The sequence below is a fragment of the Eurytemora carolleeae genome, unplaced genomic scaffold (assembly GCF_000591075.1).
Source record: "Eurytemora carolleeae unplaced genomic scaffold, Eaff_2.0 scaffold243, whole genome shotgun sequence".
NCBI lineage: Eukaryota > Metazoa > Arthropoda > Copepoda > Calanoida > Temoridae > Eurytemora > Eurytemora carolleeae.
In genome coordinates this window covers 167161-190797 of record NW_019396315.1, presented here as the reverse complement: position 1 = coordinate 190797, position 23637 = coordinate 167161, and the positions used below count along the sequence as shown (strand labels likewise).

The following is a 23637-nucleotide window of genomic DNA, read 5'->3' as shown; positions in this document are numbered from 1 at the left end:
TATGATCGGATAGAAATATTTGATTAGATTACATCTATGTGTTTAAAGTAGTAATCTATGTCTGTCCGATCATCTATATATATATATATATATACTTGGCTTGTTTGTTTTATCCAATAAACGTCAAAACGGCTGAACCGATCGTGCCCAATTTGTTTGCAGGACCTCGCGTGACCTTGGGGTTTGGTGATGGATGATCGAATTTTCAAAAATTTCCCTCTAAAAAAACTCAATTTTTGAAAATTTTGAAAATCCACGAATTTTTTTTTGTAAATCCGCGATTTTTTTGTTTTGCTTTTGTTTTACAATGTATAGTTGTTTACACAGCGAACATGTTCACACTTAAAGCCTAGTAACTCATAAACCCCTTGACTAATTTTTCTCTAATTTTGATTGAAGAACTCGTTAGAACCAAAGAAATGTTCTTAGCTTGGTATAACATGTTTAGGTTGAGCGGTTTCACTTTATAAAGAAATTTTAGTTTCCATGCAAAGCTGGATTACCAATAATAAACGTGTATAAGTTTCTACATTACATTTCCCCTCCTATTTAAAGGGACTGTAAGTGTAATTTCAAGTGACCCTACATACAAAAATTGCAATACACGATTTAACGGTATACCTTTAAAAGCTTTCTCTGATCAAGTTTGAATTAGAACTCCATGTTTTTGATTTTGAAAACTGTTTAATTTGCCTTGTGGTTGACTTGGGCAGTATGGAGAAATTCACAGATATAAACCTTTTTCTCTCGTTGGTATCCGTGACATACCGACTAGAAACCTAATTACATAACTGAATTACGTGCAGCGCGTGACGTTTTTTTATTTTTCTCAAACTATCTTTATTTCAGTAAATTTCACGTCAGATAGTAGATCATAAAATAGCAGAATATTTCAGTAAATTTCACGTCAAATAGTAGATCATAAAATAGCAGAATATTTCAGTAAATTCCACGTCAAATATTAGATCATAAAATAGCAGAAACACCTGAAACGTGGGACTCTGGTTTAGAACTGAAGGATAATTATATTAAATCCTGATTTCTCTGATCTTTAATCTCAACTCCAAACAAATAGAAATGATTGCGGAGTCGTGCAACCCTAACTTTATAAAACATGCTCAGTGCACACCTTAAAACTAAACCAAGGGAGAGAGAGTAAAGATAAAAACTTTATACCTCTCTGTACTATTATTACATCTTTAAAAACAAGAAAATTTGGATTTGTTTCGAGTGGTAATTATATATTTCCGACCATTTTGCAGTAATTGTTTTACATTTGTTTAATAAAATAAATTTTACAGTAATTGTTTTACATTTGTGTAATGAAATAAATGTTACAGTCATTGTTTTACATTTGTTTAACGAAATAGATTTTACAGTAATTGTTTTACATTTGTTTAATGAAATAAATTGGGGGAATTCTAAGTTGCGAAATGTTCACGTATGGTTGTTGATTTTTGAGTAAATATTTGAGTATTTTTTATTATTCCTAGTCTACACATTTTACATCTACAGATTTTACGCAGTTCTGTACCATTTTTGTTTCAATAAAAGTTTGAAAGAGAGATTTTTCAAGGGGAATGAGATTCAGGAACAGTAGGGGGGGGGGGGGTCCTCCACCACCCCATTTCCCCTCTGGGGGTCCTCCACCTCACCCCCTTTCCCCTCCTTGGGTCCTCCACCACCCTCTTTCCCATCACCTCTTTCTAGTTGCACAATACACAATAAAGAAAGATCAATTTGAAATTTGAATCATGTCAGATAATTAGTTTTCGATAGTTCAGCCAATCGGAATCCTTTATTTACTAAAACCTCAATAAACAAATAATCGGAAAGTGATAAAACACATAGTTTAATTACTATTTAAATATCAAGAAGATGTACTATGACTTATGAACACTTGCCTCAAAATCAAATGAATTGAGTCTTTTCCACAAACTCAAATGTTCTTATCCTTGCAACCTGATAATGTAAATTATAAAATTATAATGTAAAATGACAATTCAAACTTTTACTATTTGATTAAACAAAATTCATAGTTTGAAATATAAAAGGTTTACGACATTTGGTTGCAAAGATAAAGAGACCGGAGTATTAGAGTTTGTGGCAAAGACTCAATTCCTTTATAATCTCTTTATCTTTGCAACATCCTGATATTGTAAACCTTTTATATTCAAACTTTGAAAATTTGATTGATTCAAATTCAAAGCCCAAAATATCAAAATTTTTATGACATCAGGTTTAGAATTAAGATTAGAGTTTGTAGCAAGTGTTCAGACTTCAGATCTTTTGTTTGTTTGGACGCATGTATATCAGTTTAACTGGGAGGGGGGGGGGGGTACAAAAATTCCCTCCACCCCTCCTCTTGGGATTTTATTGCCTCTCCTCAAAAAAGAATTTTTGGCTCAAAAAATGATAATTCACTACACCGTTAAAAAAACGCATGAAGGGGGAGCATGAAGCGGAAGTACGCCACTTCAGACTCTTACACCTCTTTCCCCCAAACACTTCTAATGGGCAAAAGAAATTTAATCCTGTATACGCCCCTGTACTATCCAGCTTCATTATGACGTTATTTTGAAATGTTGTAATGCCTTTTTTATCTTTCGTAACCTTTAATAGTCTATGTAAAAGATGCTTGTTTAGATGAATAGTTAATTTGTAAAGGTTGGCCTCTCAACTCTTCACATCTAAACCTTCTCATTCAAGATCTAATCCTCGGAGCAGGATGAAACTGGTCCTGGATGCTCTCCTGGTTCCTCGGAGCAGGATGAAACTGGTCCTGGATGCTCGCCTGGTTCCTCGGAGTAGGATGAAACTTGTTCTGGTTGCTCTCCTGGTTCTACCTACAGTACTAGGATCACAAACAACACTTGGAGGAAACTCAAATATAGGGAAACATACTGAACATTCTAAAAACCATAAATATCCTTTTAATAAAAATTGGGGGGGAAACCTAACTCTTAAAACATAAATCATAAGAACTGAAATCATGTTGTTTCTCTATGAAAAACCATTTTTAAAATCCCTGTATTTTATAAGAAATAGACATTGCGCTTCCCGCCCTTCTATTTTTTAAACCATCAATTGTTGTTCTATCTGTGAGCATCTTTTCTTTGTAATTTATAAACCAACTAGCTGAAGATCCCGGCGTTGCCCGTTGAAAAACAAAATTTCGAATTTTGAGAAAATTTTCTTTAGATTTTTTAGAGAAAAAAATTCGATTTTTGAAACTCTAAGCATCCTTAAACCTTTCATGGGGTGGGGTCCCACAAAAAATTAGGCCCGCGATGGGTTCAGCCGTTTTGACGTTTATCGGTTACAAAGAAACAGACAAGCAAAGTGTATGTATATATATATTTAGATAAAGAGACTTGACAGCCTTGGCTTAAAACATACATCAGTATAATTGTCATATGTCATAATCATTATGATGTTCACACCATTTGTTGCTCAACATTTCTTTAAATTATTAAATGCAAACTTCTTCTTCGTGGTTAAATCTCATAAAGATAACTTATCAATATCTGTATGTAATGTATGTTATCATTAGATATGGACAAATTATTAGAATCTATTAGTTCTCTTCTTGGAGTTTCTAACTCAATACATTGTACTCTGGTAGTTGTTGGGTAATTCATAGTTTAATAAATTTGATAATAATAATAATAATAATAATAACAATCATAATAATAATAATAATAATAATAATAATAATAACAATAATAATAATAATAATAATGTCCAGAAATGTTCCTGTATACCCTGAAATCCCCGTCCTTTTCCTATCGAATGAATCAGATCTAAAATCTATAATGGGCCTGGAGAACGAATTCAACTACATCACCCCCAGCAACTGCTGGATTGGGTTCATCAACAAGTATACAGAGGAGAACAGAAACCTATTGTATAAAGTCCAGAACATTCTGAAAAGTATTCCGAAGGTTTGATTTTTTTTTCACTACTTTTAAAGGTGTTGCTTAGATATCTTAACTATATTACTTTACATTTAAGATTTTTTCTTTATACAGTTACTAACAATATATTTAGTTTTCATATATTAATTCGCAATTTTTCTGATTTTCTTTATAAAAATTGATATTTAAAACAAAGAAACTGAGTTTTGCCACAAAACAAATATTCTAATGCCTTTTATCTTTGCAACCTTATGGTTTAAACCTTTGATATTTTAAACTTAGATTATTTGAACTAACAGAATTCATAGTTTGAAATATCTTAGGTCCTCAACGTTGGGTTGCTCAGATAGGGATTAGAAAATCATAGTTTGTGGCAAAGACTCAATTCCTCCCCGGCTATATAAAGGGAGAGAGTGCACACCTACTCAATTTGCTTAATTTGCCATCACCCAAAAGTGTTTTGTGGCATGCGCTTTTCTCCATATGAAATCACCACCACTTTTAAACCATTATTTTCTACGGCTATTTTATATTATTATTGCACTTTTTGTTTTGTATTTTTTTACGAGACGTTTTCTTCTTAGGAAATCATGAATATGATGAAACAGACAGTGTTAATTACGTAAAGTTGTCTCTGAAGTCTTATCCTGAATGGGTTACCCTTTACACAAGGGTGACATACAAGGAAATTCAATTGCGGTTGTGTATACTCTGTGTACATATTGAAACCAGTTCTCTCTGGGCGGAATTTGTAAACAAGAATAGATGCATCAGTGTTCGTTTAGTATCCTAGGAGGTTAAAAGCATTAAATTTTGATAATTCACATAATAGTTTCCTATGACCAGAATATTTCATTGATTTTTTTATGTAAAAGATGGATCCCATGTCAGGCTTCGATATCCGTCTTGTGTTTACATTAGCGCCCAGAGACAGTACACTTCAGTACAAAAGATGTGTACACTTTGAAATAACTTTCCCTGCATCTCCCTTGCCTGTACATAAGTATGATGAAAAAGACAGTGTTAATTCCGTAAAGTTGTCTCTGAAGTCTCATCCTGAATGGGTTACCCTGTACATAAAAATGATGAAAAAGACAGTGTTACTTCCGTAAAGTTGTCTCTGAAGTCTCATCCTTAATGCTTTACCCTGTACGTGTTAAATTGTATATAGAGTGGATCCAGGGAGTTACATTGGAAAATTTGTTTCCCCTGGACCTTAAAATGCAGGGGAAATCAGTTCCAAAACTAATGTCCCCTGAAATGGGAACAATGTTCCCTATTTTCCCCATATAAAATATTTACTTCTAAGTTCTAAGGGGTTCCTTGGAAAATTTAGGGGTAACACGAAGGACAATATCTTTGCACTACGCGTATACCAAATTAAATAATTTCTCTTAAAGAATTCCTGTATCTTGCATCCTGTATCTTGTATCCTGTATCCTGTATCCTGAATCCTGTATCCTGTACCCTGCCCTGGTTGACAGGCACTACTGTTTCCTGCCCTAGTTTACAGGCACTAATTTTCTCCTGTTGCAGTTTGTAATGGTCAACTCAGCCAAGATGTTGCTTGACGACCTGACCTGGGATCGGCCGGTTAACTGGGTCAACATAGTCGACCTTCATTATTTGTATATCAGATGTGCAGAATGCAGTACAGTTTACAGGTATACAATCCACCCAAACAAAGCTTTCGGTGTGTACTGCAGTAATTTGCAGAACTCTGAACGAAGTAATAAATAGTGGGTTTTAGATTCAACTATTTCTTTCTATTAATCAAATCCGTTCTCGTAGAATATGCAGATAGTTGGTTTTTGAAGTTTTGACTAAAAATGTTGACTCACTTAAAGAATAAATTGAAAAAAGTAACCAACTCTAAACAAACAAAAAGCATTTCTGTATTTTCTATTTTAATTTTTCACAGATGTTCAGGAGATGATGGAAACTTCCCAATGAACATTATTTTTTTAATTATTGTTTAAGTATCTTTAAGCATCCGTTTTGTGTGAAAGTGCGAGTTTAAATAAAATGACATACTGTAAAACTCTGTCTTAAACTATTGTTTACTGTTTATTTGTACTTTAAAAATACACTAAAATATGTTTAGAGTTGATAATTTTCCTCATTAAAGGCAAGTTTTAGCGCAATTATGCCCGAAATTTGTGTTATCCTTCTGATATCCATATCAATAGAAACATTGGAAAAAAAGATTCCTTTTCTCATTCATAAAGAATTTTAAATTTTGAACTTTTACAGATAAGTTACCCGGCTACACATTTTTGTGCTTTCATATTAATAAAAGTTTATTTACTCTAAAACAGTCAATATTCAACATTATTGTAGAGGATATTGGGACCCTGAGAAGAACCGTGTTTCTTCCAACCTTGAGAAATATCTAACCTCAGGACTCTGCTGTAATCCTCATTTTCAAAAAGAACTTAGGTTAATAAAAGTTTATGGAAATTTTGAATTTTCTCTTGTAATCTACCATTCGCCATTTTGAAAAAAACGCCATTCTAAATTTAAGAAAGTAAACCCTATGTTATGCATTTTAAACAAAAATTGCCACTTTAAACAAAACTATTATGTGTAAAAAAGTTTTAATTATTAATTGAAACTCAATTTGAAAGAATAAATTAAAACTAAAATCGTAAAGACACGAAACAATTATTTGTTATAAATTAGTTTTTCATGCAATTATTTCTTTTCTAGTTTTTTCTGTCACTAAAAAACAATAAAACAATATCTGGAATGTAATAATCTGATTTCAGGGTTTCTTATACAACTTTTCCACCGTACTTTGAGATGCCTGATGTCAAGGGAAACTTCATCAACTATTTTATTGTCAATGTTTTTGTAAATTTTACCTATCCAGAGTCTAAAACTAAAGAATGCACGAAATTTAAGTAATAGCTTAAAAGTTCTGTAAAATAATGAGTTGCTACAAAAATATTACTTTCTCAATTTAAGCTTGAAAGTAAATTTGAATTTCCCGGGGAAAATCTGAACCAATCAGAGAAAAGAATTCACGTAACGATCGCTCATCAGCTGTTTTTTTAATTTTAAGTAATTTACGTAACCAAAAACAAAACATTCTCAGCTGAATTATGATTGATTAATAGACAAATAGGAAAAATGCAGAATTTCTAGACTTTAACCCTGGTGGGTTTAAATTTTAACTCGTCGATTTTAGCGAGTTAAATATTTAACCCCAAGGTTAAAATTCAGGTTTAAATTACGTCAGAAGAGGCATTTAAGCTGAAACTTAAAATTTAAGTCGGAACTTTTCATTCTTTAGTTTTAGACTCAGCCTGCAAATATTCAGATAAGTAAAAGGTTTATACCAAAAACAGTTCAGATTGGAAAAAATGTTATGATAGAAAATTATGTAATTTTAAAAAAATATTCAGAGTTACAGATCTTGTTGTTCGGATTAGAAACTGATATCTGATATAAAATTTCAAAACTGTCATTTAGAAACTCGATTTCGAAGGACAATTCGAAATTCACATTTTTGGATTAAAAACACTTCTGAGTTTGGGTTAGGAACATATAAATGTTTGTGATCAAACCACCTTTTAATTAACTTGCGCGGTTATCAGCATCATTTCTTGTTGAAGCTTTTATGCACAGTGATAATCAGAAAACTGTAGAATAGGAAGACGGCATTTAATCAAATTGAAGTGTTTAATGTGTTACAAAGCATATAGCTTTACTAGCAAGTTATTAGGCCACTTTAGTAAAACGGGTTTGTACACACTTCACATTGCTGTTTCTTTTGTTCTTTGGACTATAATAACTTGATTCTATCAGTCGATTTCCTATTTCAGAGTTTTCAAAAATTAAAATTACCAATTTTATTTTGTAAGGTTTTTTCTCAATTTTTCAACCTTAAGTAAGATTATTAAAATTATCAGCATAACTTTAAATTTGTATTCATGTTGATCGCATTGGAATAGAACTTGAGCACCTTGAACACCAACACTCTGGAGTACTACTACCTCTCACTCTTCTTAGAAAAGAATAGGTTCGTTTAAACATTTCTAAAATATAGTTCAGAACATTTTAAACAAAAATAATATTCAGGTCTCCGTAATTTAAACGTTTACTTAGGTCATTACATCCAAAGTAATTCCGAACTTCCTATTTCTACTTTTCACNTTGCAAAGTTATGTAAAATGTTTCTCTAAAAATAAGTAAGATTTAGGTTGGTTTTATTCTCAATAGAAAAGAAGTTATGCTTGAAAGTGTGTAAGATTTACAAACTTACAAAATAATGATGTGTTGGTGTTGTAAGGAGCTATATCTAATCAAAAAGCATGTTTTTTTTGTTTAAATTGAAAGACAACAAATTTAAAAATCTTAAAATCCCACGACCTGGAATGAAGTTGCCAAAATATAAAGAACACAACATTCTTCAGAATATGTATTGTAGAGTTTGAAAGATGAAAGCTAATCATATATACCATATGTTAACCTTGTATTTAACTATATACGTAGGATGACTGTCAGCTATAGAGACGCTAACTTCCAGTGGGGAGCATGGGTCAACGCAACTAACTCATGGAATGGAGTTGTCGGAGATGTGAGTAAAGTTAAAGTTTTTCATGAAAATAAGTTATGAAAGGTTAAATCTTCCTGCTTACAAGAGAAATGTAAATTTCTATCTAATAGGCTAGGAAAACATGAATTATTTAAATTCTGTTTGTTTACTTCGAGACATAATCAGTTTATAAATTTAAACAAGGTTTATCAGTTAATAACACGTTGAGAACCTTGGATAATCGTCCCGTAATTCGCGCATATTAACCACGGAACTCTTTTTATGTTGATTCTTTGGATCAGATACCATGTTGGATACTTATTTGAGGATATCCTCTATTTTGGTCGTGGATACAATCTCAGGGATTTAGGGATATTCCCTTTTAGGCTGGATACATTCTTAGTAATCTCGGAATATTTCTATTTCGGTTGGATACACTCTCTGTGATCTCTGGATATCCTTTATTTAGGTTGGATACAATTTCAGTGATCTAGGGATATTCCCTTTTAGGATGGATAAAATCTTTGTAATCTCGGAAAATCTCTATCACTATTGGACGCTTTCTAGAATATCGTCTATTAAGGTTGGATATAATCTCAGTGAACTAGGGATATCTTCTATTAGGTCGGGTTGCAATCTCAGTGATCTAGAGATATCCTCTATTTATGTTGGATACTATCTCAGCGATATATCGATATTGGATATCTTCTATTTAGGTTGTATATAATCTCAGTGATCCAGGTATATCTTATATTAGGTCGGGTTGCTAGTGATATCCTCTATTAGGTTGGATACAATCTCAGTGATCTCTGGATATCCTCTATTAGGTTGGATACAATCTCAGTGATCTCTGGATATCCTTTATTTAGGTTGGATACAATCTCAGTCATCTAGGGATATTTATATCTACGTTGGATACAATTTCAGAGATCTAGGGGTATCCTTTATTTAGGTTGGATACAATCTCAGTGATCTCGGGATATCTTCTATGGGATATTCAGCAATCAGGCAAACCCATGTTGATTACACACATCATCTTCTTCCAATGCACTTCAGATGGATTTCTAAGGCTCCAGGTAAACTTAAAAATAACCTTGCCTGGGACAATATGAAAAAAGTTCCAAAATCAAAAATCTGTAAGGGAGGTCGATTTTTCAGCTTTTTCAAAGCATGCCGATATGGATATTTAAAGCTGCGCCTCAAACCAGTGACTATTTCCGATTTTTTTTTAATTGTTTGATCTGGGGCCAAAAAACAAGGTTTTTGGAGGATTATTTCAACTAAAGAACAATTTTTTTGAATATAATTGGTTCCATTTTTTACAGATTTTTATGATTTCAACGTTTTTGAATTCAGTGTTTTGAAGTTTTGTCCATTTTGACACACTTTGATAAACTATATATTTTGCTTGAACTAGTGAATTATTCTTTTACAAAAATGTCATGTTCTGGGTGAAATTTTTTTTTATAGTATAATAAACTTTTACGTCACATCACACTCTGAAAGGATCTCAATATTTTTAACAAAAAGTGACAAATGCAGTCCCACCATTAATAAAAAGGCACATAATAACTTTTGTTCATTTTGGTGCAAAAATGTATTAAGATTTTGTCAAACACTTCTGAAAAACTGAAGTTGAAAAAAAGATTAAAAACATCCAATATTTTTCTTTACCTAGGCAAGGTGGCTCCATACAAGAACTTTATTCTCTGCTTTGATCCGATGGTTTGGCTCGGATTCATTAGCAGTTTAATTGCAATGTCCTTAGCAGTAGCAGGAGCTGTCAAAGTAGGCCAGGTAAACGGCTGTCATAACCGGCCAAGTAAATAGCTGTCAAAATCGGCCAAGTAAACGTCTGTAAAAATCGGCCAGGTAAACGACTGTTAGAATCGGCCAGGTAAACAGGTGTCATAATTGGCCAGGTAAACATCTGTCAGAATCGTCCAGGTAAACGTCTGTCAGAATCGGCCAGGTAAATAGCTGTCAAAATAGGCCTGGTAAATGGCTGTCATAATCGGCCAAGTAAATAGCTGTCAAAATAAACCATAAATGGCTTTCAAAATCGGCCAAGTACATGACTGTCAAAATTGGCCAGGTGAATAGCTGTCAACATTAACCAGGCAAATATCTGTCGACATAGGTAAGATAAACAGCTGATTATGTCCACTAAGTAAATAACTGTCAAAATTGCCAGTATTAACAAACAAAAATAAACTGTGAATAAGTAGAAAGAGCTGTTAAAAAAAATTTTTTTTGTAAAATTATATAAATTCACAAGAAAATAATCTCCAATTTTTTTAATTGTTTAATTATACTGTAGGAAGAGAAAACGCTCACAAATAGAGTAACAATTAAAAGTTGAATTAGAAGATGAGCACGAAGCGCATTAAAAGAAAAAAAATGTTGGCAGCAACTAGTTTTCTAATTATGTTTTCTAAATATCGCTTTTTTCATGTGGTGAATGTTCTAATAATTTTTTTTAAATTATAGCTTTACGGTATGCAGTACAAGGATACATACTGGGCACTGTTCGTACCAATGGCATACTTATCTCAAGAAGGTAAAAACAGAGTTAATTCTTTACAGAAAATATGTCTGGTGAAATATTTATTAAAATGATGAAAAGAGAAGTCCGGAAATATCTTACCTCAATCATTGATAAGTCAGAATATTTTCTCTATTAATAATAAACAAAACCAGAAAACTGTGGAATAGGAAGACGACATTATAGCAATTCAAAATTAGGTGATCAGAAAATGTTCAACTCTGCGAAGAACAACTCTGGGCGAGGGTTCTCTGGAAACTTTCTCCTTCTCAACTGGGGATTGACTGGCATGCTGCTCACTTTCGCCTACTCCAGCAATCTACTGTAAACAAATTTATCTTATTTAAAGGGAGTGTCTAGCTAGACATGGTAGTTGAACTGAGAATGCAGAATTGTACAGACATTTTTTAGGATTCATTTGAGACCTATATGAGACGTTAAATAGTGCATATTTTCAGTAAGAGCACAAAAATAGTTTTTTTTTAATTATTTCATAACGGCGATCAAATATGTCACAAAATTCTACATTGAACTAATTATTTGTTTAGGAACATATTTCTCAGATGCTTACCGCTCTCAGAGGGGTACGGAACTCTCTCATAGCAGCTCCCGGCTGCACAGTTTGAAGGAGCACTGGGTTTAGTTCCCCATGATGCATCCTACAGGAGAGTAGCAAAACGTAGGATTTAAATAGTAAGAAAGAAGTCCATCTTTACCTTTGTTCATATCAACATCTCAGCTGAAAAGTATAACTCCTGATAGTTATACAAGCCATGCTCAACGATACCGGCTGTGAGGACTGGACTGCTGTGAAAGATTCCACCTGATGGGGCTTTAAGGCTTTCAACAACCCATTTGGCATAAGCATTGCAGTTATGGGTCTCCTTAAAAGTTCACTTAGTTGGAAAGACTTTAACATGAAGGAAAGCAGGGGGTTTCCACTGAAATCCCTCATACCCTCCCTCCTCCAAACCTCCTTATCTCTCTTCAACTCAATGTCACAAGAAATATTTGGAGAGGTCTAAAAACGTAGAAACAAGAAACAAAAAGAAAAAAGAAAATTGAACAGGAAAAATTGAAAGAGAATTCTCTGATGATAAGGTTTACACTATTAATTTTTCCTATGGCGAATGAAGACAGAATCGAAAGATAAAAAATACACTAGAAATGTGTGTTTGTAGCTGAGTCAGCTCAGCTCAAATTTAGTCGCTGAATCATCCAATTATCAAGTCCAAAATAAGAAAGACACCTTAACCTACATATAGTTATAAAACTGACATTTTTTGGCAAACTGCTAGGATGTCTGAAAAATATTCTTTTTTGAAATTGGCCAAATTATGATTGAAAGATGTACAAACAAGAAAAAAGGAAGAACAGGGAATATAGAAATGGCAAAATATTTGCATCTGCTATCATATAACTATTTAAAGAATGGAATATATTTCTCAAAAGAAATTTATCATTAAATCAATGTGAGAGTCAATTATTTCTCTTTTATCATTTTATTTCTTATTCTAAATGAATTTGTTTGCAGATTTTTTCAAATTCTTCAAATGTTGTATTTTCAATAAAACTTTTAGGAAATCTACGCAAATGTTTGTGAACATTGAGTCATTACAGAAAAAAATAACGAATAAGATTACTTATTTTAGATGATATGAGTTTATTTTTATTTTCTCAACCTTTTCCTGAACATCTAGTTAGTGAAAACCGATTCTCAAAATCATTCCTCCAAAATGAACAATCTTTAAGGATTTTAAGGATTGAACTGGCGCTCTTGCTGGACAAATATGCACCGTAAAAACGTCCCATAGGTCTCAAATGAACTCTAAACATTTCTCTACAATACTGCATTCTCAGCTCAACTACCATGTCTAGTCTGAAACTCCTTTTAAGTCCTAAATCTTAATCAATTTCATATCTTAAAAGTAAGTAACTGGTGCAGGGTGGAGTTCTCGATGAGTATGGAGCTGCGTTTTTTTTGTAGTTAGAGCATCGTAAATTGAAATCAGAACTATGTAAAATTTAAAACAATTGAGTTTTTGCCACAAACTATAATTTTCTCTTATATCTATATCTTTGCAATCCGATGTCGTTAACCTTTAAAGTTTTAAACTATGTATTCTGTTAAGGTTGCAAAGATAATAGAGATAAGAAAATTTGAGTTTGTGGCAAAATTAATTTCCTCATGCATAGAACGTTGTGTTCTGTGTCAAGAAATTTTTTAACAATTTTAGAAACATCTGACAAACACAATAACAGATTTTAAGTGGGATTTTTAAAATGTTTTAAATTAAACTTTTATTTTGTCAGGGCTTTGCTTACCAAAGCAGAGTATGGAGCTCCTATTAATAATATGGAAGATGTAGTTAAATCTGGTCAGAGGATTCAGGTAAATATAAATTGGTGTGCTCAGTGCCACTTCTTATTTTGGAAATCTTTTAATCATGCAATGAGGACAGTCTTGCAAATTTGAATTATTGAATAGAAAAGTCTTCTTGATAGTATTGATAAAAATGCTAACCACTGTAGTTTTAGGTCTTTTATACCAAAAATTTATTCTAAAGCCACAGCCTGATAGAGATATACCATAAAAATCAATCTTCCTCTAGGTTGCTACAGCTAGTTGGATACAAGGATATATTTCAATCTTGTTCTAGGTTGCTACAGCTAGTTGGATACAAGGATATATTTCAACCTTGTTCTAGGTTGCTACAGCTAGTTGGATGCAAGGATATCTATCAACCTTGTTCTAGGTTGCTACAGCTAGTTGGATACAAGGATATCTATCAACCTTGTTCCAGGTTGCTAAAGCTAGTTGGATACAAGGATATGTTTCAACCTTGTTCTAGGTTGCTACAGCTAGTTGGATACAAGGATATCAATTAACCATGTTCTAGGTTGCTACAGATAGTTGGATACAAGGATATCTATTAACCTTGTTCTAGGTTGCTACAGCTAGTTGGATACAAGGATATCTATCAACCTTGTTCTAGGTTGCTAAAGCTAGCTGGATACAAGGATATCTATTAACCTAGTTCTAGGTTGCTACAACTAGTTGGATACAAGGATATCTATTAACCTTTTTCTAGGTTGCTAAAGCTAGCTGGATACAAGGATATCTATCAACCTCTGGTGGATACTGGGAGCAAAAGGCATCTGAAAAGCTTCTGGTAATCATCATAAGAAAATAATCTACTCACATTTTTGTTTGTATCTCTAGCACAATTTCCTTTAATATGTAAACGGAGTTTAGTTCAAAACCTTCTTTATAGTTTTCTTTTGGGTAAAAAAGGTTAAAAACTATATCACGGAATTGCTTTCTCTGTATAACTAAAGATTTGATGGAAAAAGGTAAAACCTATATCACGGCATTGCATTTTCTGATCTGATTAACTAATATCTTATTTTCTGATCTGATTAACTAATATCTTATTTTCTGATCTGATTAACTAATATCTTATTTTCTGATCTGATTAACTAATATCTTACTGGTCAAAACTTTTAGAATTCTACTAATGAGAGGTCGGTAAAACGCTGGGGGTTAGCTACAGGTACATATATAATGAAGTATAATAAAGAGATGGAAAGGATATTAGCTACAGGTATATATATATAATGAAGTATAATAAAGAGATGGTAAGGATATTAGCTACAGGTATATTTATAATGAAGTATAATAAAGAGATGGAAAGGATATTAGCTACAGGTACATATACAATGAAGTATAATAAAGAGATGGTAAGGATATTAGCTACAGGTATACATATAATGAAGTATAATAACGAGATGGAAAGGATATTAGCTACAGGTATACATATATAATGAATTATAATAAAGAGATGGAAAGGATATTAGCTTCAGGTATATTTATATAATGAAGTATAATAAAGAGATGGAAAGGATATTAGCTACAGGTATACATATAATGAAGTATAATAAAGAGATGGTAAGGTATATATATATAATGAAGTATAATAAAGAGATGGAAAGGATATTAGCTACAGGTATATATATATAATGAAGTATAATAAAGAGATGGAAAGGATATTAGCTACAGATATATATATAATGAAGCATAATCAAGAGATGGAAAGGATATTAGCTACAGATATATATATAATGAAGTATAAAAAAGAGATGGAAAGGATATTAGCTACATGTATATATATAATGAAGTATAATAAAGAGATGGAAGGATATTAGCTACAGGTATATATATAATGAAGTATAAAAAAGAGAGGGAAAGAATATTAGCTACAGGTATACATATATAATGAAGTATAATAAAGCGATGGAAAGGATATTAGCTACAGGTATATATATAATAAAGTAGAATAAAGAGAGGGAAAGGATATTAGCTACAGGTATATATATATAACGAAGTAGAATAAAGAGATGGTAAGGATATTAGCTACAGGTACATATATAATGAAGTATGATAAAGAGATGGAAAGGATATTAGCTACAGGTAAATTTATAATGATGTATAATAAAGAGCTGGAAAGAATATTAGCTACAGGTATATATATATAATGAAGTAGAATAAAGAGATGGAAAGGATATTGTCTACAGGTACATATATAATGAAGTATTATAAAGAGATGGTAAGGATATTAGCTACAGGTATACATATAATGAAGTATAATAAAGAGATGGTAAGGTATATATATATAATGAAGTATCATAAAGAGATGGAAAGGATATTAGCTACAGGTATAAATATAATGAAGTAGGATAAAGAGATGGAAAGGATATTAGCTACAGGTACATATATAATGAAGAATAATAAAGAGATGGTAAGGATATTAGCTACAGGTATATTTATAATGAAGTATAACAAAGAGATGGAAAGGATATTAGCTACAGGTACATATACAATGAAGTATAATAAAGAGATGGAAAGGATATTAGCTACAGGTACATATATAATGAAGTATAATAAAGAGATGGAAAGGATATTAGCTACAGGTACATATATAATGAAGTATAATAAAGAGATGGTAAGGATATTAGCTACAGGTACATATATAATGAAGTATAATAAAGAGATGGAAAGGATAAAAGCTACAGGTATATATATAATGAAGTATAATAAAGAGATGGAAAGGATAAAAGCTACAGCTACCTATATAATGAAGTATAATAAAGAGTTATGAGACACCAAAAAGGAATTGATCACTCAAGACAAATCATTATTAAATCCAAATATCTTAGCAGCCTGATGTCGTAGACCGCTGATATTTCAAACTATGAATTCTGTTAGATTAAATAGTCAAAGATTTACATTATCTGGTTGTAAAGATGTGGGACTAGAAAGCTAAAGTTTGTGACGATTTGTCAATTTCTTTAAATGAATATGAACTTAGCTAAATAAGAACTATAAAATATTATTATTTTATTTGTTTTTATTAATTCATGTTCTACATTGTTTCTGGTTTCAGGACAACTATAGATTTCTACGGACGGTTTATCTCAGGAGACCCTAGGTAGGTTTGTAAATATCTATCTAAAATGATATTTTGAATTGCTACTAATTGGATAAATACTGCTCGAGTTTTGCGTGAGAAAGTGCACATCAATTGGTTTGCAGTGAGTGAGCTAGATTCATTATGAAAAGTTAGACTAGGGAAAAAAGAAAATTTTACCAATAGATAATCCGTTTTACTCCAGGTACAGCAAACTACCGAAGGTTCACTTTAGCAAAGAGATTATCCGTCCCTACTATACAGGCTGGGTGGTACAGAAGATATCAAATCTACTGGATCCAATGAATATGCATATTCTGAGAATGCATCAGGTTTCTCAAATCATACACACATGAATTTCCCTAGTAGGAGGGTCTAATTCATTTGGTGTACTGTCTATTATAATCTGTGTGTGTACTGTACAGCTCGCTGAAGCAGAAGAGCCCGAAATTTAAAAGAGTATCGTTGAAATAAACTCACAAGTTTCCTTTATGGGGTATTAGCAATTGTGTAGATTTTGATTTTTGAAAAAAATGGAGAATATAAACAAACTGATAAAAATAGTATTACATTACAAAAATATTGATAATCACAAAACTGCCTAACCCCATTCATGAAACCCGGGTTTTAAAACTGGTTTTCATAACGATCACCCTGTCTTAAGTTTTGGGCTTTGGTTAGATGTCGTTCTAGTTCTTGTGCATTTCATTTAATAAAAAGTATCATTGAACACTACAAATGAATGTCAAAAACTTGCCTACTAAAACACACATTAATGCCTGCTAAAACATTAAATAAATACGTACATATAAAAACTCCTAGTTAATACCTAAAGCGTTAAAGGAACTAAAAAATTGCCTCAATCTTAATTTCCATCGCTTCATTATATCAACGATGTATGAGATGAGGTTTCTAAAATATAAGGGGTAGAAAAAATTATTTTGAACTAGTGTCTAGCTCCTAAATACAAATAAAAATAATAAATGCCTAAAACTTTAAAGTAAAAAATAAGTTTCTGAAAGCGTCTAGATTAAAACATGTCAGAGAATTCAAACTTACAAAAAAAACTCCCAATTTTTATTTATTTTTTATTTAATAAAGGCTGGTCTTGTGAACAAACCGGTTGATTTTATATTACATAAAGCTGCTCTAATAGAAGATCAAGATAATGAAGATAAACTAGAACCTCTCAGGTAAAATAATAAAAAGAATACAAAGTAAAATATTTAATTGAAATCTATATTAATATATCTATAATATATTATACTAGCTCAAGTATGTATGTTCGATCATAACTCATAAAACCATTGACCGATTTGCCTCAAATTTTAATTGAGGAACTCGGCAGAGCTATGGGAAAATTCTTAGATTGGTTTACAGATTCTAGGCTGAGCAGAGCTGAAAACTTTAGAATGGTGGATATCGGGATTAATGCTTAATCCACTCTTTTTCTTAATCTCGAGATTACATATTGCTTGTTCTCCTCTCATTTTTAATCTCCAGATTAATTATCCGATCAGGATTAAGGATATCCCATTCAAAAGTTTTCAGCTCTGGTTGACTTTATTGGGAAAGTTTAGTTTCCAGGCAAAGCTTTCCAAGCTAAATAATAGAGATGGTAAAAACAAAATTTCCTACACCAATTAATTTTTGATTAGTTGATTTTATCTAAAGTCGCTTTTTTTTATTCGGAAAGAAACAATTAGACAAAATAAATTAGACGATGTTAAAAAAAATCCGATTTGTAAAAAATAGTTTTGTTTCTGTTTAGTGTTCAGAATCTGATCGGAATATTTATTGTGTACATTGCTGGTATGGGAATATCATTTTTAGCATATACAGCAGAGATACTTATCCTAGCATTCAAGTAAGTTCTATCCATCCAGTAAAGATACTTATCCTAGCATTTAAGTAAGTATTATCTACCAAGCAGAGATACTTATCCTAGCATTCAAGTAAGTTTTATCTATACAGTAGAGATGCTTATCCTAGTATTCAAGTAAGTATTATCTACACAGCAGAGAGACTTATCCTAGCATTCAAGTAAGTTCTATCCATCCATTAGAGATACTTATCCTAGCGTTTAAGTAAGTTCTATCTATACAGCAGAGATACTTATCCTAGCATTCAAGTAAGTTCTATCCATCCAGTAGAGATACTTATCCTAGCATTTAAGTAAGTTCTATCTATACAGCAGAGATACTTATCCTAGCATTCAAGTAAGTTTTATCTATACAGTAGAGATACTTATCCTAGGATTTACGTAAGTATTATCTACACAGCAGAGATACTTATCCTAGCATTCAAGTAAGTTCAATCTATACAGCAGAGATACTTATCCTAGGATTCAAGTAAGTTAAATCTATACAGCAGAGATACTTATCCTAGGATTCAAGTAAGTTCAATCTATACCGTAGAGATACTTATCCTAGGATTTAAGTAAGTATTATCTACACAGCAGAGATACTTATCCTAGCATTCAAGTAAGTTCAATCTATACAGTAGAGATACTTATCCTAGTATTCAAGTAAGTATTATCTACACAACAGAGATAATTATCCTAGCATTCAAGTAACTTTTATCTGTACAGTAGAGATACTTATCCTAGGATTTAAGTAAGTATTATCTACACAGCAGAGATACTTATCCTAGCATTCAAGTAAGTTTTATCTATCCAGTAGAGATACTTATCCTAGGATTCAAGTAAGTATTATCTACACAACAGAGATACTTATCCTAGGCTGTCACTATATAGACTTGAATAGAACTCAGTAGTAAAAAGCCAAGATTGAGTGGAATAATGAAGCATGGTTGCACACAATCTATATTTACATTATAACGATACAAATGATTAGTGGCGGACCAACTAAAGTTGATCCAAATACACATGATATTCGCCTGGGCGAATTTATTTTCATTTGACTCTTCTGATCAGATACTTTGCGCTAACTGCTGATTCTTGGGGGATTCCAGGAATAAGATGGCTGACGATACTGCTAGATTAATGCCGTTTCACCCCTTTCTGCAGCATCGATCTTACCCTAGCTTCGTCCTTTAAGCAGCCCCTTTAAACAGGACCGACTTGATCTCTCCAGATAAGAAAGGGGTTCAATACCCTTGCCAGCCTAGCCTGTTAGGTACTAAGGCTGCAAACATACTCGGGGTTCAATACCCTTCTGGACTGAATCTGGATTGTTTGGCTTTATTCTTGGATTGCATATGTTAGGCATTATTTCTCCAACTGGGAGCAATGAACCATACAATACTTTATACCCATGGGAAACCCCTTTTCTGGGTTCACACTAGCATTCAAGTAAGTTTTATCTATACAGCAGAGATACTAATCCTAGAATTTTAAGTAAGTTAGAGATACTTATACTAGCATTCAAGTAATTTTAGTCTACACAGTAGAGATACTGATGTTAGGTAATTTCCCAAAGGCATGGTCCCAAGGGCGTCTTCCCATATGACAATTTCCCAAGTGGAAACTTCCCAAAGGTTAGCAACTTATGTTAGGCCTTCTGAGGTGCCGGAAGCTGCAATGGGGGCCAAGCGCTGTGGGTAGGAAGGGCAAGTGCTGTGGCTAGGACAGATTGGGAAGTTGATACTTGGGAAATTGAACATTTGGGAAGTGGTAAAATACCCTTGGAAAACATCGGAATACTTATCCTAGCATTAATGTAAGTTTTTTGTTGGATACTTCTAAACTAATGTCGGAAAAAAACTTAAAATAAAAAATAAAGAATATTTTGTTACTCTAGATCTGACTGGAAGACTGGTGAGGGGGAAGTATTTAAGACTAGGGGAAGGAAAATTACAACCGCACATGTAGCATCTTTAATCTTCGGTAATTCTAAAATAAAATTTTGAAACCAATAATTCATTTTAGATTTTTCATTAAAGGAACTGATCTCTTGTCCCATTCTCAATATTTTTACAACCCTATTGGTTTAAACTTTGATATGCATGTTTAGTCTAGTATAATTTAAAGTTGTACAAAATCATGCTACAAGAAAAAAGGATTAGAAAAAAAGAGTAAGATTAGAGTGATCAGTTACTTTGTATATTTATTGTATATGTTAGGGGAAGGGGTCATTTGGTCTCATTTTATAATTGAACTTAAATTTATTTAGTTGGAATAACTACTGGAACTATATCTATCCTTGTTACAACCTTCATGATGTATATCTAACCCTTGCAGAGAAGAAAACCAGGAAGCTACTGAAAGAAAAACATTTTATAAATGTAAAAAAAAAGAATAAACATATAAATATAAGACCATGTTTCTTTAGAATAAATAACTGCACAAATAATTCATATTCATTCTATGGAACAGTATGTTTTCAACCATCTAATTATTGCTTCTATCTGATGTTTCTCTAAAGAGAATTTTGGATAAAGCTCCTTTCACGGAATCCAAAGCCTCTTTTCCAGTACTGACCGATAGGGATGTTAATCAAACCTTTAAGAATCCATGAAGGAAGGTTTCAAATCAGCTTTTCTTTCAAGAAACACCAGATCAAAACCAATGCCAACAAAAATGACGCTAGCAAAAATATTGTATCCCTGATAAAGATGTTATTCCTCCAAAATGACAAATCTGCAAGCTTTTCACAATAGTTTTGAGCTGGCTAAATGCCCTCAAAGGGACAAAAATTATCCATTTCCTATCAAGAAATTTGCCTCCTACTTATATCATATTATTTGTATCTCTAACTGCGGTTAAATATTTTAACATTCTCTTTAAACAGTTAAAATGCATTATTTGATTGCTTGTTTGTAAAGTTTATTATTATACATTGCAGTTGCAGTTGCAACAGCTATATGGAGTGAACTATGCATAATTGGAGTTTGAATTAGTTTTCAGATTTAAGTACTTAACCTTATAAAAACAATATATTTGCTTCATTTTGCATAAATTAAGTTAAGTATATTCTATTTTTTACTTGCATTGGATGGACCATACCTGGCAGGTCCGCTTTCGTTTTTTTCCTTTTTGATAATTTGAATTCTTAAAGCTGCGAATACAGTTGTTTTCCGTAGTAAATTCTAATTTATAAATTACAAAGTATACCGCATCTATTCCGTCATATTCATTAACTGTTTCCAGTATAAATACATGACTGGTTGGAATATACGAATTCAAGAAAACTTAATTTAATGGACTTAATAAAACATATTATATATTTCCTTTCATATACAATAAGATAATCTTAAAGAATATGGTATCTTATGAAACGATTAACTTTCAGAGTCATTGCTGTTAGACATTGCAACATTGCAACTCATTTAGTTTTTTTTATTTTACACAAGAGATAGAAAAGCAAACTATTCCAGGTGCGATGACGGATTAAAATCTTTCATTCTCATCATAATTTACTAAAAACTTAAGGAATCGAGTTTGAAAACAAGCAATCCTTCAACTTGAAATTAAATATACTGAAGTTTAATGTGAAGGCATTTAAAAATTCCTAAACGTCATACATTTCATTAATTGAATGTTACAGCTATGAAGTATATCCTGCATTAAGCACCGAACAATGTTTAATAATCTAAAACCTATTCCTGGAACTGTACGGCGAAGCGGTTGTGCAGGTACATAGATTAATAACAATACAGATAGAACACTAGATGTCGTCTTTTTAAGATTTTGGGGTTTTTCGTTCACAATAACCCTGAGGCATAATCCCAAAGGATGTACGCTTATGCTGCGTTGAATTAAAAGACAGAGAGAGAGCATGTGCGTAACTCCTTTGGGCTTCTGCCTCAGGGTTATTGTGAACAAAAAAACCCTAAATCTTAAAAAGGGAACTATTAGTGTTCTATCTGTATTGTTATTAATCTATGTGCAAATATTTTTTATTCTGATGCAAACTTTAAGGGACTATCAACTTGATTTGAAGTACAGTATCCGAACATATACAAAGCTCTGGTATCACTTTAACTATTTACAACACTATTATTTGGGTTCGTAGTGTTATAAAGTTTTAGGACTGAAATTTTCTCTTTATCGAGAAGGTTCAAGTCTTTTTAGATTTTATTTTGTCCCGAGCTTTAAGTCCAAGAACGTTACAGCACGTCGTGCCAAAATAATATTGCTATTGGTAATTTTATGAAACGTTTGTGTACTTGTCTTGCAGCAATAGCTATTTCTAGATAAATAAGCTTTTTAAGAAAGCAGAAATGAAAACATAAATTTAATTTCAATTTAATTTTCATTTAAATTGAAAAAAATATTTTGGAAAAATCCTAATTTTATTTGGAGAAAATCCGGGAACCAACCAAAACTTTATAGCACACGGGCTACAATGTACAGCTAATTTAACTTTATAGCAAGATGATTACTTTAAAGAACGTTAATAATAAAATTCAACATGAAGTGAGTAAGAATGATAAAGTGCACATTAGTCTCATACATTTTTTATCTACACTAAACATTCAGCTGTGAAGTTTTTAAAATTAAAATAGTAAGTTTAAATTATTTTGGAAAAGAAATCATGGATTTTTTTGAAGTAAAAATACTGTATTTTGAATGATTTAAATTAAAGGAATATTTAAAGAGCCAAGTAAAATCTTTTAATGATAAATGAAAATTCCTTTGCTATTACATTAAGCAAATAGCAATTTATAAAGTACTAGCTTAGAAACCCAGCTTCGCCAGGAAACTAAGATTGCTCAAATAAAGTCAACATGATTAACTTCAGAATTTTTAAGCAAAGCAAACAAATTTCCAAATCAAAATTTGAGGCAAATCAGTCAAGGGGGTTAATGAGTTACAGGGTGTCCCACGAAACATGACAATAGGAAGACGACTTGAAAGTCGTCTTTGATATTTGAATTTATTTGTGACGTTTAGTCTTCTATCTACTTTAACATGTATGATTCTTGAAACAATTATCACATAATTCTCCTAGCCCTGGCATTTCCAAAAAGTGGTCTGCGTTTTTTGTGCTTTCAATATTACCGGAGATATAAAGAGTTTGGTTCAGATTTCAATTTTGTTAAATAAAAGCAAAATTGTCGAAATCTGAACGAAATTCTTCATATCTCCGGCAATATTGAAAGCACAAAAAAGGCAGACCACATTTTGGAAATGGCAGGACAAGGGAAATTTTGTGATTATTTTCTCTAGAAATTTACTTCTAAAATTAGGTTGACAAATAAACG

The 23637-nt window shown here is 32.1% G+C and overlaps 1 protein-coding gene across 1 annotated transcript in view; it reads left to right on the top strand.

The window, feature by feature from the left end:
* Positions 1 to 20783, top strand: part of LOC111700771 (uncharacterized) — a 29826-nt gene extending 9043 nt beyond the window's left edge. The window contains exons 2-23 of the mRNA XM_023471808.1: positions 2668 to 2894; positions 3554 to 3632; positions 3749 to 3944; positions 5454 to 5581; positions 6258 to 6356; positions 6686 to 6734; positions 7874 to 7941; positions 8415 to 8499; positions 9410 to 9533; positions 10136 to 10254; positions 10948 to 11017; positions 11203 to 11326; positions 13316 to 13394; positions 14095 to 14175; positions 14511 to 14527; positions 15450 to 15473; positions 16447 to 16491; positions 16676 to 16802; positions 17572 to 17663; positions 18242 to 18337; positions 20232 to 20317; positions 20604 to 20783. Coding sequence (XP_023327576.1) covers positions 2668 to 2894; positions 3554 to 3632; positions 3749 to 3944; positions 5454 to 5581; positions 6258 to 6356; positions 6686 to 6734; positions 7874 to 7941; positions 8415 to 8499; positions 9410 to 9533; positions 10136 to 10254; positions 10948 to 11017; positions 11203 to 11326; positions 13316 to 13394; positions 14095 to 14175; positions 14511 to 14527; positions 15450 to 15473; positions 16447 to 16491; positions 16676 to 16802; positions 17572 to 17663; positions 18242 to 18337; positions 20232 to 20317; positions 20604 to 20662 — 2074 coding nt within the window. The 3' untranslated portion in view covers positions 20663 to 20783. The remainder of the gene's footprint in view (positions 1 to 2667; positions 2895 to 3553; positions 3633 to 3748; positions 3945 to 5453; positions 5582 to 6257; positions 6357 to 6685; positions 6735 to 7873; positions 7942 to 8414; positions 8500 to 9409; positions 9534 to 10135; positions 10255 to 10947; positions 11018 to 11202; positions 11327 to 13315; positions 13395 to 14094; positions 14176 to 14510; positions 14528 to 15449; positions 15474 to 16446; positions 16492 to 16675; positions 16803 to 17571; positions 17664 to 18241; positions 18338 to 20231; positions 20318 to 20603) is intronic.
* The last annotated feature ends 2854 nt before the right edge of the window (positions 20784 to 23637 follow it).